This window comes from Tachysurus vachellii, chromosome 25 (genome assembly GCF_030014155.1).
Source record: "Tachysurus vachellii isolate PV-2020 chromosome 25, HZAU_Pvac_v1, whole genome shotgun sequence".
Classification (NCBI taxonomy): domain Eukaryota; kingdom Metazoa; phylum Chordata; class Actinopteri; order Siluriformes; family Bagridae; genus Tachysurus; species Tachysurus vachellii.
Genome location: NC_083484.1, coordinates 39,046 through 52,500, shown reverse-complemented (window position 1 = coordinate 52,500; position 13,455 = coordinate 39,046). Strand labels below are relative to the sequence as shown.

Genomic DNA, 13,455 nt, shown 5'->3' with positions numbered 1-13,455 from the left:
ACAGAGCAGTGTGAGACATGCAGCCTGCTTAAATAATCCAACATGTCCAATAACAGATTTTATTACAGCATCTATAAAGTCAGAAAACTTTTCTCTTTCTCTTTTATATTACACCTTTCTGTTCACTGTCTGTACTGTTAATTGTTTCTGTTAGTCTTAACAGGACACATGACGGTTCCACCATCACTAGTAACTATACACACATCTCAGAAAGTGCTGATTCTGAGTACATTTTGTAAGAAGTTGTTCATATCATTAATAATCCTTTTATCTCATTCTCATCCCATTACGGTACTGAAACTCACAGACTTGCTCTCCTCAGGTTCTTCAGATTCACTGGTTTATTAAAAGTAAAGCATTTAGATCATCTTACAAATTAATGAATCATGTATCATACTTTTTGTGGTGCTTGTTGGTTTTCTGGTGTCCACAACCAACCACTGTAAAGATGCTGAGGTAAGTGAAATATGACGCAGTGTTTGTGTGTGTGCTTATGTGTGCGTGTGTGTGTATGTATGTGTGAGTGTGTGCGTGTGTGTGTATGTATGTATGTGTGTGTGTGTGTATGTGTGTGTGTGTGTGTATGTGTGTTTGTTTGTGTGTGTGTATGTGTGTGTGTATGTGTGTTTGTGCGTGTGTATGTATGTATGTATGTGTGTGTGTATGTGTGTTTGTGTGTGTATGTATGTATGTGTGTGTGAGAGTGTGTGTGAGTGTGTATGTGTGTGTGTGTGTGTACGTGTGTGTATGTATGTGTGTGTGCGTGTGTATGTATGTGTGTGTGTGTGAATGGGTGTGTATGTATGTATGTATGAGTGTGTATGTGTGTTTGTGTGTGTGTGTATGTGTGTATGTGTGTGTGTATGTGTGTGTGTATGTGTGTGATTTTGGCAGAAACTCAGTGACCTTGACAAGTTTAACATCTCCTGCAGGGTCCTCTCATCCGCTGAGCTGCTGTATCTCTCTCTCTCACACCCACACACACACCGACACACACACATAAACACACCGACACAGACAGACACACACAAACACACAGGACATAAGCACACAGTTGTGCTGACGGGAAACACAGTCAGAATTTTAACACCTGTGTCTCTGCCTGATGCTGCTGTTTCTCCAAACATTTTTGTACTTTTCTATACAAATTGAATTGAATCTTCTTTAGTTTATTATTTTGTATTATTTTATTTATCTGTACTGTTCTGTACTGACACAACAACAGCTCTGCAGTCATTGCAGTGATGATAATAGTGGGACTGCTGCATCATTGATGAATTGTTGAATTGAAACGGAAATGTAACGACATTGTTAAATAGTTAAAAATAAACATTTCTTTTGTTTAAAATTGTAATGTTGCGGTTATAATGTGGAAGACTTTAGTGACTAACTGGAGTTTTAGCAGCATTTTCACATGAGTCAGGGGCTCTGATGGTTACTATGGCAGCCAGCAAAAATATGTGTTTGTGTTCTTGGAACCAAAAGTCATCCATTATTTATTCCCCTGCTTTCAGAGTCAAGCAGTGATCTGTAATGTCTGAGACATTAATGCATTATGGGTCTTGCTACAGGATCCTGGAAATAATGGCTAAGATGGCCGCCATGTGGACAAACCGTGGTCCATGTGTAGTTGCTGAGGAGAGCTGAGTTCTGTGTGCAGGCCTCTTTTGTGTGTTCTCCATGTGTAAGTGATCATGTTATCTCCACAGCCATCCTCCATGACAGAAGGAGTATCCATGGAAACATGTGACGTCATTGGGCTCTGGTGCAAATGCTTTGATCTGCATCCAATAGTAAAAAGCTGGAGAGGATCTGAAGTGCCATCCTTCTGCTCAGACTTCTCTCTCTCACACACAGACAAATACTTCAACATTGTGTGGAATAAATAATTCAATTCAATTCAAGTTTATTTGTATAGCGCTTTTTACAATGGACATTGCCTCAAAGCAGCTTTACAGAGTCGGCCTCATCTCAGTGGAGGTCCAAGATCTTCATCGCACGGAAGACCATCGGAGCTGGTACAATGTCTGGATGCCTCGGGATGGGTAGAAAGAGAGAAGCAGTGCAGAGGGATTAACATATCTGCTGTTCATAAAAATGTGCAAGTCAGATGTAATAGTGCACAATATTATGGGATGTATTATGTGTACGTCTGACTAAAGAGATGAGTTTTTAATCTACATTTAAACTGGGAAAGTGTGTCTGAGCCCCGAACACTATCAGGAAGACTGTTCCAGAGTTTGGGAGCTAAATAAGAAAACACTCTACCACCTTTAGTAGACTTAGATATTCTGGGAACTAGCAGAAGTCCTGAGTTTTGTGATCTCAGAGAGCGTGAAGGATTGTAACGTGTTAGAAGACTAGTTAGATACATGGGAGCTAAACCATTAAGAGCCTTGTACGTAAGTAGCAGCAGTTTGTAATCAATTCTAAACTTAACAGGTAGCCAGTGTAGAGATGATAAAATTGGGCTTATATGGTCATACTTTCTTGTCCTAGTGAGAACTCTGGCAGCTGCATTTTGGACTAACTGTAGCCTATTTATTAAAGATGCAGGACAACCACCTAGTAATGCATTACAATAGTCCAGTCTAGAGGTCATGAAAGCATGAACTAGCTTCTCAGCATCAGATACAGACAGGATGTTTCTCAGCTTGGCAATATTTCTAAGGTGAAGAAGGTTGTGTTTGTAATATGGTGATATGATTTTAAAGACAAGTTACTGTCTAATAAACACCAGGTCTTTCACTGTCGAGCTACTAGTAACAGTACATCCCTCTAAATGGGAGTTAAATTGTGTGAGTTTCTGTGTACTGGTTTTTGGACCTATAAGTAGTATTTCTGTCTTATCAGAGTTTTAACAACAGAAAATTGCAGCTCATCTAATCTTTATCTCTCTAAGGCATTGAGTTAATTTGGAAACTTTAGCTATTTCATCTGGTTTTGATGAGATATATAACTGTGTGTCGTCAGCATAGCAGTGGAAACTAATCCCATGTCTTCTAATGATGTTCCCTAATGGAAGCATGTATATCGAGAAAAGCAGAGGTCCTAGAACTGATCCTTGAGGGACCCCATAATTAACTGGTAATAAACTGGAGGATTCACCATTTAATTCTACAAAATGGTATCGATCAGACAGGTAGGATCTAAACCAACTTAAAGCCTGTCCCTGAATACCTGTGTAATTTTGTAAGTGATCTAGGAGACTGTTGTGATCTATAGTGTCGAATGCAGCACTAAGGTCAAGTAGAACTTATAGTGACATACAGTCTTTGTCTGAAGCTAAGAACAAGTCATTTGTAACTTTAACAAGTGCAGTTTCTGTGCTATGATGGGGCCTGAAACCTGACTGAAACTCTTCGAGGATATTGTTCTCCTGTAAGAAGGAGCTCAGTTGAACAGACACAAACTTTTCTAGTATTTTAGACATAAACAGAAGATGTGAAATAGGTCTGTAATTTGATAGTTCATTAGGATCTAAATTAGGTTTTTTGATGAGGGGCTTAATAACTGCCAACTTGAAGGATTTAGGGACGTAACCTAAAGATAGTGAGGAGTTAATAATATAAAGAAGAGTCTCACCAGCTTTATGTAACACTTCTTTCAGTAATTTAGTTGGAATGGGGTCTAGTGAACAAGTTGTTGATGTAGCTGTAGTAATAAGTTTATCTAACTCTTCCTGTCCTGTACTTGTAAAGCACTGTAGTTGTGAGTGTAGAGCTTTAGGTGACGCTGGGTCACTAGTTGGTTTCAGAGAATCTCACTGAGATTAATATCTGCTCTTTTTAAATCAAACAGGAGCTTTAAACATTTGATATTAAACACTAACCCTAATTTTGTACTGTTTATCCTGACATTTGTGTAGTGTTTCACATAGAGACAGAATAAATGTGGCTCGGGGTGAGTGGGTGGAGCTGAGAGTGTGGTGGCTCTTTGACAGGTGAGGGGAGGTTTTAGTACAAATATTTGAGAGATATACTATACTGAAGCATGAATACAGGCCAAGCCCAAGGTCACCATCACATTCCAACATGCTTATGTTCCACCTGTTCACCACTTTAGTCATTTCACTCATCTGAAATGACTAAACCCACATACAGGCTGTCATGGTGTGTGTTAGGGTTGTATTAGGCAAGTATAATAAAGTAGCATACATTTGCGCATGTTGTATTATTATTTTGTGTGTGTGTGTGTGTGTGTGCACTCATCTAGGTTCACTGTCCACCCTAGAGTCTTGGTGGATAGGGATCGTCAGCTGTACGAGTCTGGTCATATGACTGTAATTGTTTTAGTGTTGAGATAATGGGTTCAGGACATGTAGTCCCTGTGGGGCATTGAGTTCCTTTAGCCATCTCCCACGTTTGATATTTACTATGTTCCTCCTCTAAAAAAAGCACCTTCTCCATCACCACACTGACGATATCGACTCCAGCTGTACTGCAATGTTTTTAATTTGATTGAAGGCAATTAAGTGCAGCAGAACTTTATCGAACACTGAAAGACCTGAAGCCTCTCAGCCAACTTGCCACTTACAGAGTGTGTGTGTGTGTGTGTGTCTGTGTGTGAGAGAGAGAGAGAGAGAGAGAGAAGCAGACAGAGTGATAGTTAGACAGATTGATTTCCATAAAGAAGGATAAATATAAATGAAAATGTGCGAAATATTTTATTACTGTAAAGCTGTTTTCTACAGTCTCTGAGTATTTGCTCTTAGTTCTGGTCTGAATTTAAGCTTCATTAATTAAGGTTCTCTAAGAACCCCAGTGATTTCCAGTGATTTACTTCTATAACCACACACACTGCAGCAATAGTGTTGTCAAAAAAAGCCATGTCATTAAAGTGTGTTACAGGTGATCAACATCATATATCATCATCATATATACATATATCATAGTATTTGTGGTGAGCTTCAGGTGTGATGAAGCTCTGTATGAAACAGATTTAGATGGATTGTGAAAATGTGAAAATCTGTGACTTTAACCAGCTAATCTAAATGCAAATGTGAATTCTGGTGTTCTGCTTAGAGAAAGCGAATGTAACCGTCTTTATGAAGAAGTATCTGTCCTTCCTTGAGTGAGAGATTCTGATTCTTATTTATCATCTCAGAATGATGTGAGAGGATTAATCTCATTCAGCAGGTGGACTTCACACCCACGCTCGCATCATACTAATTCAGTAAGAGATAAATATCAGAAAGATTCTGATCTCTTCCTGGTCTGGTCGTCTTGCTGCTGTGTGGACGCTTCTCTGGAGGAGGATGGACTTGTTCAAGGCACCTTTAAAAAAGGGTTGATGTTCGTCATGGCAGAGTTGTTGTGTGCTGTCAAACATGACAAGATCTGTCTTTTCTTCCCACAGTCTCAATCCCTCTGAATGTGGCATGTCTTTAACAGGAGAACTGAAAGAGTTAACATGATATTTAATACATTAAAAAAAGAAAAAACACCTTGTGTAGAATTGTCAGGTGACATTCTCAGGCCAAAGCTATTTTTCAAGGAGAATGATAAACCTGGTTTGTGTATGTGTGTGTGTGTGTGTGTGATATGTTACTTCATGGTTTATCACACACATTTCCCAATCCTCATATTTCACTGTAATGCTCCCTCTATTTTCAGTTTAAAAGCCTAAAATCTGAGGAAGACTAATGCAGTGTTAGAGTCCTGACAGAACTGTAGAAATTGTAGAAATTACATTATTTGCACACACACATGCACACACATGCACACAGACACATGCACACTCACATGTATGTACACACACACACACACACATGCACACAGACAAATGCACACTCACATTTATGTACACACAGACACATGCACACTCACATGTATGTAGACACACACACACACACACACATGCACACAGACACATGCACACTCACATTTATGTACACACAGACACACGCACACACATGCACACACATGCACAGACGCACACACATGCACAGATGCACACACATGCACACACATGCACACACACTCTCATTGTGAATCTGTTAGTATGTATTGTGTGTGATGTGTGTGACTTCATATTTAACAAAAAGTAACAAAAATCTATCATAAAAAGTTATAACATTGGTGTGTGGTCTGTCCACTAAATCAGTCAATAGAAATGTGGAGGAACCTATAAAGGATCTCCTTCTGAAGGCACTTCACCTTTTTGTTCTCCATGTTCACAAGAAGACTCTGTAAAGCCCAAAATGTTTGCACCTTAACAGTAGTAAGTCTTTTTTAACATCTCTTAGGTTAGCACTGTTGTTCTCCCAGTCACTTAAGTGGACTCAGAGTTCCAGATGTTTACAGATGAAAAACAGAGATGAGGGAGGAGAGATTCTGTGAAAAGATGAGGAGGAGGTGAAGGTGGGCTGGATTCTTCTCCGAGGATGAACAGGAAATTTTACACTAGTGAGGGACATTTGAATGTCGGCGTGTGGGAGTGAGGAAATGAATCATCCAGCTTCTTTTTTTAAAACCTCTCCCCTTCTGTCTCATCCTGATTCATCTCCATCCTTATCTACTCTGAGAAAAGCTCCAGAGAAACAGAGCGAGGTCCTCATCAGTCCTGATGGAGCAAATATAGGTTTCTGATTAATGTTAAAGCTTTAAAATGGTTAAAATGTGGTTCTGTCTCTGCCACATTTGTTCTGCATCAAATTGTCTCCTGATTTTCAGCCAGAAGAGAAAACCAGCTCATGGCTACAAGAGTCCTTGTAAAAAAAAAATCTCTGAAGCATTAATCAGTAAACATTATGTCATCACCCTCCACTTCCTCTTTCTGAAAGAAAGGGTCATTCATGCACTTAAGATTTTAGCAACAAAAAGTGTTGTTGTGTTAGCGACTTGTGCTCTGAGTCTCTGAAAACTCACAGTCTGATGAATATAAACAGGAACAAAAAGCCTTTCCTTTTGTTTTCAAAATTGATTTATTTTTTATTTTTATTTTTTATTTATTCACCCATTTCCTTTCACTGATATTTAGATTTACAATTCTTATGCAAAAGTAAAATGCAGTTAAATGCCTCCATCTTTTTTTATCTGAATCTTATCTTGCTTTTTATTCACTGCATAGAGCTTTTTTGTTCATCTGACACTTTACAGTCAGGGTTATTTTCTCAGAGATTATAGTATTGGCACCCTCAGCTTCAGTCTCTATGCTTGCTGTGTCTCAGTTTTTCATGAAAACTAAATACCTTTTAAAGAATTTTAGTGTGATATTTAATGATTTTTGCAGCAGTGATTTCTCTGATGTTTTCTCCTCTTTTCTTTGCAGGTGATATCACACAGAAAGGTTATGAGAAGAAGAGGGCGAAACTGATCAGTGCTTATCTTCCTCAGCCTCCAGGTATAAATCTTCATGTTGTCCCTGGTATGTCATCTGCATGTCGTATAGATGTCCTCACTGTTTGGACCGGTCTGCTTCCTGTTTCCTGACAGGTTTAAAGCACAGAGATGTTTTCTGAACAACTCAAATGAGAAATATGTCAAATTCTTCTGAGCTCCTTCTGGTGGATGGTGTTAATCAAAAAGAAAAGATTAGATTAAATTTAAGTGTGTGTGTGTGTGGGGGGGCTCATTGTTTAAGGTGTTCGACTACTGATCTGAAGGTCATTGGTTTGAATCCGAGGTCCACCAAGTTGCCACTGCAGGGCCCCTGAGCAAGACCCTTAACCCTCACTTGCTGAGGTGTATAAACTGAAATAAGACAGTGTGAGTCACTCTGGATAAAAGTGTCTGCTAAATGCTGTAAATGTGTGTAATGACTCACTTAACATTGCTATTCAAAGGTGTTTTTGTTATAGCAGAATTTGTGTAACCCTACACACAGACACACACACAGACAGACACACACACAGACAGACACACATACACACACAGACACACATACACAGACACACACACAGACACACATACACAGACACACACATACACAGACACACACATACACAGACACACACATACACAGACACACACACACAGACACACATACACAGACACACACATACACAGACACACACACAAACACACACAGACAGACACACACAAACACATACACAGACACACACGCAAACCCACATGCACAGACTGACACACAAACAGACACACACACAAACACACAGACACAGACAGACACACACACAGACACAAACACACACAGACAGACACACAAACACACACAGACAGACACGCACAAACACATACACAGACACACACGCAAACACACATGCACAGACTGACACACAAACAGACACAAACACACACACAAACACACAGACACATACACAGACAGACACACACAGACACAAACACACAGACAGACAGACAGACAGACACAGACACATACACAGACAGACACACACAGACAGACACATAGACATACACAGACAGACAGACAGACAGACACATACACAGACAGATACACACAGACAGACACATACACATACACAGACAGACAGACACATACACAGACAGACACACACAGACACACAGACAGACAGACAGACACATACACAGACAGACACACACACAGACAGACACATACACATACACAGACAGACAGACACAGACAGACACATACACAGACAGACAGACAGACACAGACACATACACAGACAGACACACACACAGACAGACACATACACATACACAGACAGACAGATACAGACACATACACAGACAGACACACACAGACAGACACATACACAGACACATACACAGACAGACATACACAGACACAGACACACAGACAGACACACACAGACAGACAGACACATACACAGACACATACACAGACAGACACACACAGACAGACACATACACAGACACATACACAGACAGACAGACAGACACAGACAGACACACACACAGACAGACACATACACAGACACATACACAGACAGACAGACACACACACAGACACATACACAGACAGACACACACAAACACACACATACTTAATTTTATAAATCTGTTTTTCTCTCTACAATATTCAGGGCTTGACGTATCAATGGCACACGAGCGCAGACCCCCCATGGTTCCCTCTTCTGCTTCCCGTTACCACCGCAGACGCTCCTCAGGCACCCGGGATGAGCGTTACAGGTCAGGTGAGTCAGGAGCCATGTTCTCTACAGCTCACTTTCGGAGTCAAGGGGATTAGGGGCAATGCTTTATGAGAGAAGAAACAAAATTCAAAATCTGTTTAAATAAATATAAAGGAAATGTTTTACAATTTCAATCAAAAACATTTTTAAAAGCTGTAAATTGATTTTAAACTTGATTTCTATTTTTGATAAATACTAATGAAAATAAATCAGGCAAAAACCAGACAGGGCCTGATGGTAGGCTGTGTAGCCTATGAGTGAACTTGCGATTGCTAGAGTCACACGAGAGCCAGTTAGAATGCTTAATTAAGACAATCATAACTAAATAAAATTTAAAATACATTCTTTAAATGAATATCCGAAAATATATGACAAGTCGGTTCAGTACCAGGTTGCCAGATGCAATTTGAAATTGGACTCTCTGACCTCATCCTCTGGCTCAAGCATGTGTGATACAAAACATCTTCACCATGGTGAGGATAAACCAAACCACGCTGGATTACTGAGTGCTCAAAGTACTTGACATCATCCTCATCCTCACCTTTTACTGTAAGGAGGTTTAGGGATTAGAAGCAGGTGATGTGGGCAGAAAAACACCTTAACACACATGCAGTATAAAATGAAACACTTTATATTGTTAGAAATATTTGTTTGAAATGTTTCATTCATTCATTCATCTTCTACCGCTTATCCAAACTACCTCGGGTCACGGGGAGCCTGTGCCTATCTCAGGTGTCATCGGGCATCAAGGCAGGATACACCCTGGACGGAGTGCCAACCCATCACAGGGCACACACACACACTCTCATTCACACTCACGCAATCACACACTACGGACAATTTTCCAGAGATACCAATCAACCTACCATGCATGTCTTTGGACCGGGGGAGGAAACCGGAGTACCCGGAGGAAACCCCCGAGGCACGGGGAGAACATGCAAACTCCACACACACAAGGCGGAGACAGGAATCGAACCCCCAACCCTGGAGGTGTGAGGCGAACGTGCTAACCACTAAGCCACTGTGACCCCCATTTAAAATGTTTAATGATAGAAAAATCATATAGTTCACATTCTATCATTTTATACATTTATCCATTTTGTATCAGTTTATATCAGGAAAGCTGAGGTTAAACTCTCTCTCTCTCTCTCTCTCTCTCTCTCTCTCTTACACTCACAAGAGTTATTAATTTTTTTGTGTGTTATTAATTTGTGTGTGGTGCAGATGTTCACACTGAAGCTGTTCAGGCTGCTCTCGCTAAACACAAAGAGAGGAAGGTGGCCGTGCCGATGCCGTCTAAGCGCCGCTCATTGGTGGTACAGACTTCCATGGATGCCTACACACCTCCAGGTGAGTCTCAGCCCCACCTTTTATCTAACACATGCAAACACACAAACACACATACACACACAAATTAAATTTCCACTCAGTACACAATAAGTACTGAAATTTCCAGCTTTTTGGCTTTTTGACTGGTGGCAGCAAGCGAAAAAAAGGGTGGGGATAGAAGTGCACATAATGCACCACACACACAGACCAAGAAGAGAACCACACAGTAGTCTGGTGTCTTGGTGTTTTAATATTTTATTTTACACTCTTGCTGTCACAGAAACACAATGAACTACGATTACTGAGTACCGTTATTTTTTCTTTTATTTATTTATTTGTTTGTTTGTTTGTTTATTTATTTATTTAACCAGGTGAGTCAGTTGAGAACCAGTTCTCATTTACAATGACCACCTGAATAAGAGGCAACATAAATACTAATACATTACACAACACAGCTATAAACAATGACATGTAAAAACAAACAAAAATCTAAAAACATGTACAATGATCTTGAGTTAGTGACTGAATTCACTAGTTCTTTTCACGGTCAGCTCTGGTTGTGACAGTGCAGTGGGAAATGTTTCCCCACAGTTTCGTGTCTGGTGTGAACGCAGTGTGGGTGTGAGTGACTCTCACTAGGCCTTTCCCTGCTCTCTTCTCTGCCCCCACTGACAGACACGTCGTCTGGCTCAGAGGAGGAGGGGCTTCACGGTGAGGGCACACCCACCTCCAGCCAGGGTAGCGCCAGCATGGAGCACTGGATCAGCCGTGCCATCCACCATGGCTCCACCACCTCTTCCTCATCCTCATCCACACAGAGTGGAGGGAGCGGTGCCGCCAGCTGTCTTGCAGATGTCCTCGCTCAGACACACATGGGTAAACCAGGTAACTACCACACCTTTGTCCTCCCCTTCTTATTCCTATTCTTCCTCTTCCTCATCCTCTTTCTTTTCTTCTAATTCTACCAATTCCTCTTCCTACACTTGAACACTACTTGAACATTGAACATTGTATCCTCTTCTCTTACCTCTCTCTCTCTCTCTCTCTCTCTCCAGCAAGTTTATCAGTGTTGTAAGACTCTTCTAGGTGACATGCGCTCAGAGGAACTGCTCTGTAAAGAAAGTTACCGTGTGCAACAGAGATGTTAAATAGAGAGTCAGTGGAACTGAAAGAGCAGTATTAAGATACAGTGAGTTCATGTGGAAGGCCACATGCTTATGAATTGTGTTTTTAAAGAAAAATGAAGTGCATTATGTTAACTGTGAGGCGATTGTACGTGTCTGATTCGTTCCCATACTCGTGAGAGCTATGCTGAAGGAAGCATTTCATTGTCGGAGCTCCTGTTGCCCTTCTGTCCATCTGCTGGTGAGCAAATTGTCATCTGGGTTAACGTTCTATGGATTTAAGGTTCTGGTTCTCTCCCCAACAAATCCAGGGCCAATTGCTCACCTCTCTCTGAAGAGGAAAACAATGCTCGGTGTAGCTGAGAACGGAAACTCGCTGCGTCGCTCCTGTGAATTCGGCTCTGATCTCCTTTGGCCGCCACTTCTTGAGTCGGATGGTCAGTATGCCATGCCCAACTTTTCACCCCAAACACACACTCATACCCCACCCCTACCACAATGTACATCTACCATCCTTGACATTGTTTGTGTGTGTGTTTGTTTGTTTGTTTGTGCTGATATGCAGCTAATTTCATGTTCCACATTTTTGTTGTACAAGTTTGTGGAAAATTCTGGACATTATTCTACACACTGTTGTGTGTCTCCTATTTAGTGTGTATCTCAGAGTCAGAAACTGAAGCTGTTCTATTACAGCATAAAGAAGTTCTCTTGCTGTCCTTGCTGGGTTACTGTGACTGCTGAGGGCCTGATGAGAAATCATTAACACCTGTGTCAGTGTGAGTGTGTGTGTGTATAAGTGTGAGTGATGACTGGTTACTCTCGGTGTGTTACGTAAGCACCGTTTCTGTTTGGTGTTTCCTATGATGCTGATCAGCTTAGGGAACTGTAGAGGTAATATGAGGTGTGTGTGTGTGTGTGTGTGGGGTCTGTACATTTTTTCAGTCACGCTCTCAGACAGATTCCACCTCCGTATGTCTGACTTGACTGTCCTTCTCTGTGCAACTGCTGTGCTGTGACTCACTCTGTGACTAATGCACACGTTTTTATTAAACATTTCATCCAAATGGAGAAACACTGCTAACACATGAAGACCCACTGAACACGATTACATCAACATTGATCCAATCAAGATACATGGCCATAATTCCCAATCACACAGAATTGAGATCAGACTCTGTATCGGTTCAGTAAGGCATAACATTTACATGCCTTTATTTCTAATAAAACTTAAATGGATTTGAGTGAAACAGAAACCTCCGAGTTCAGACTTTACACACCCGGTAATGTAAAGAACTGCAATAAACACTGAGAAAGTCTTTATGCCTTGTTTTTAAGTAACATCGTCTTTTTTATCTAAAAAAGTTAAAAGGTATTATAAAAGTTTCTCTTTTGCAAAATATAGATTTCCGTCTGATAATATCTGGAGTTTATACAGTAAGACTTTACAGCTCATGATATTGGGCATCGTGCAAATGTTTAGAGCTTTCAGAGGGTCTTATTCAACAGGCCCTTCTAAATGTACTCCCACACACACCATCATCATCATCATCATCATCAACACATTGCCATAGAGACGATGTACTGACTGACCTACAGACAGTGTCGACATCGTTACCACACCAGTGGCATATTGTCCCGCTTCTGTACTTACCAATGTGACACACACACTCACACACATTCACACTCGCATTAACACACGCACTCACATACACACACATACACAAACACACATGAACACACACATACACACACAAGGATTTAAAGCCAAAGAGGTTTAAAGCAAAATGCCCAGAGCTTGGAAATAAAGGAGATTTGTAATTATAAAGAGGAGGTAAAAGGTTTTTTCTGTGTTTTCCATCAATTCTGTCCTCAGTAAAACTCAGTTATACATCAACAGCTTTA

The 13,455-nt window shown here is 40.7% G+C and overlaps 1 protein-coding gene across 6 annotated transcripts in view; it reads left to right on the top strand.

Moving 5' to 3' along the window:
• Positions 1-13,455, top strand: part of dip2ca (disco-interacting protein 2 homolog Ca) — a 48,115-nt gene that overhangs the window by 12,040 nt on the left and 22,620 nt on the right. For 2 of the 6 annotated variants that reach the window (XM_060861556.1, XM_060861553.1), the window contains exons 2-6: positions 7,273-7,344; positions 8,993-9,103; positions 10,325-10,450; positions 11,105-11,314; positions 11,865-11,990. In XM_060861556.1, coding sequence (XP_060717539.1) covers positions 7,273-7,344; positions 8,993-9,103; positions 10,325-10,450; positions 11,105-11,314; positions 11,865-11,990 — 645 coding nt within the window. Of the gene's footprint in view, positions 1-7,272; positions 7,345-8,992; positions 9,104-10,324; positions 10,451-11,068; positions 11,315-11,864; positions 11,991-12,353; positions 13,385-13,455 lie in introns of those variants that run through there. The other 4 variants (XM_060861552.1, XM_060861550.1, XM_060861554.1 and 1 more) reach the window with 3 other exon arrangements.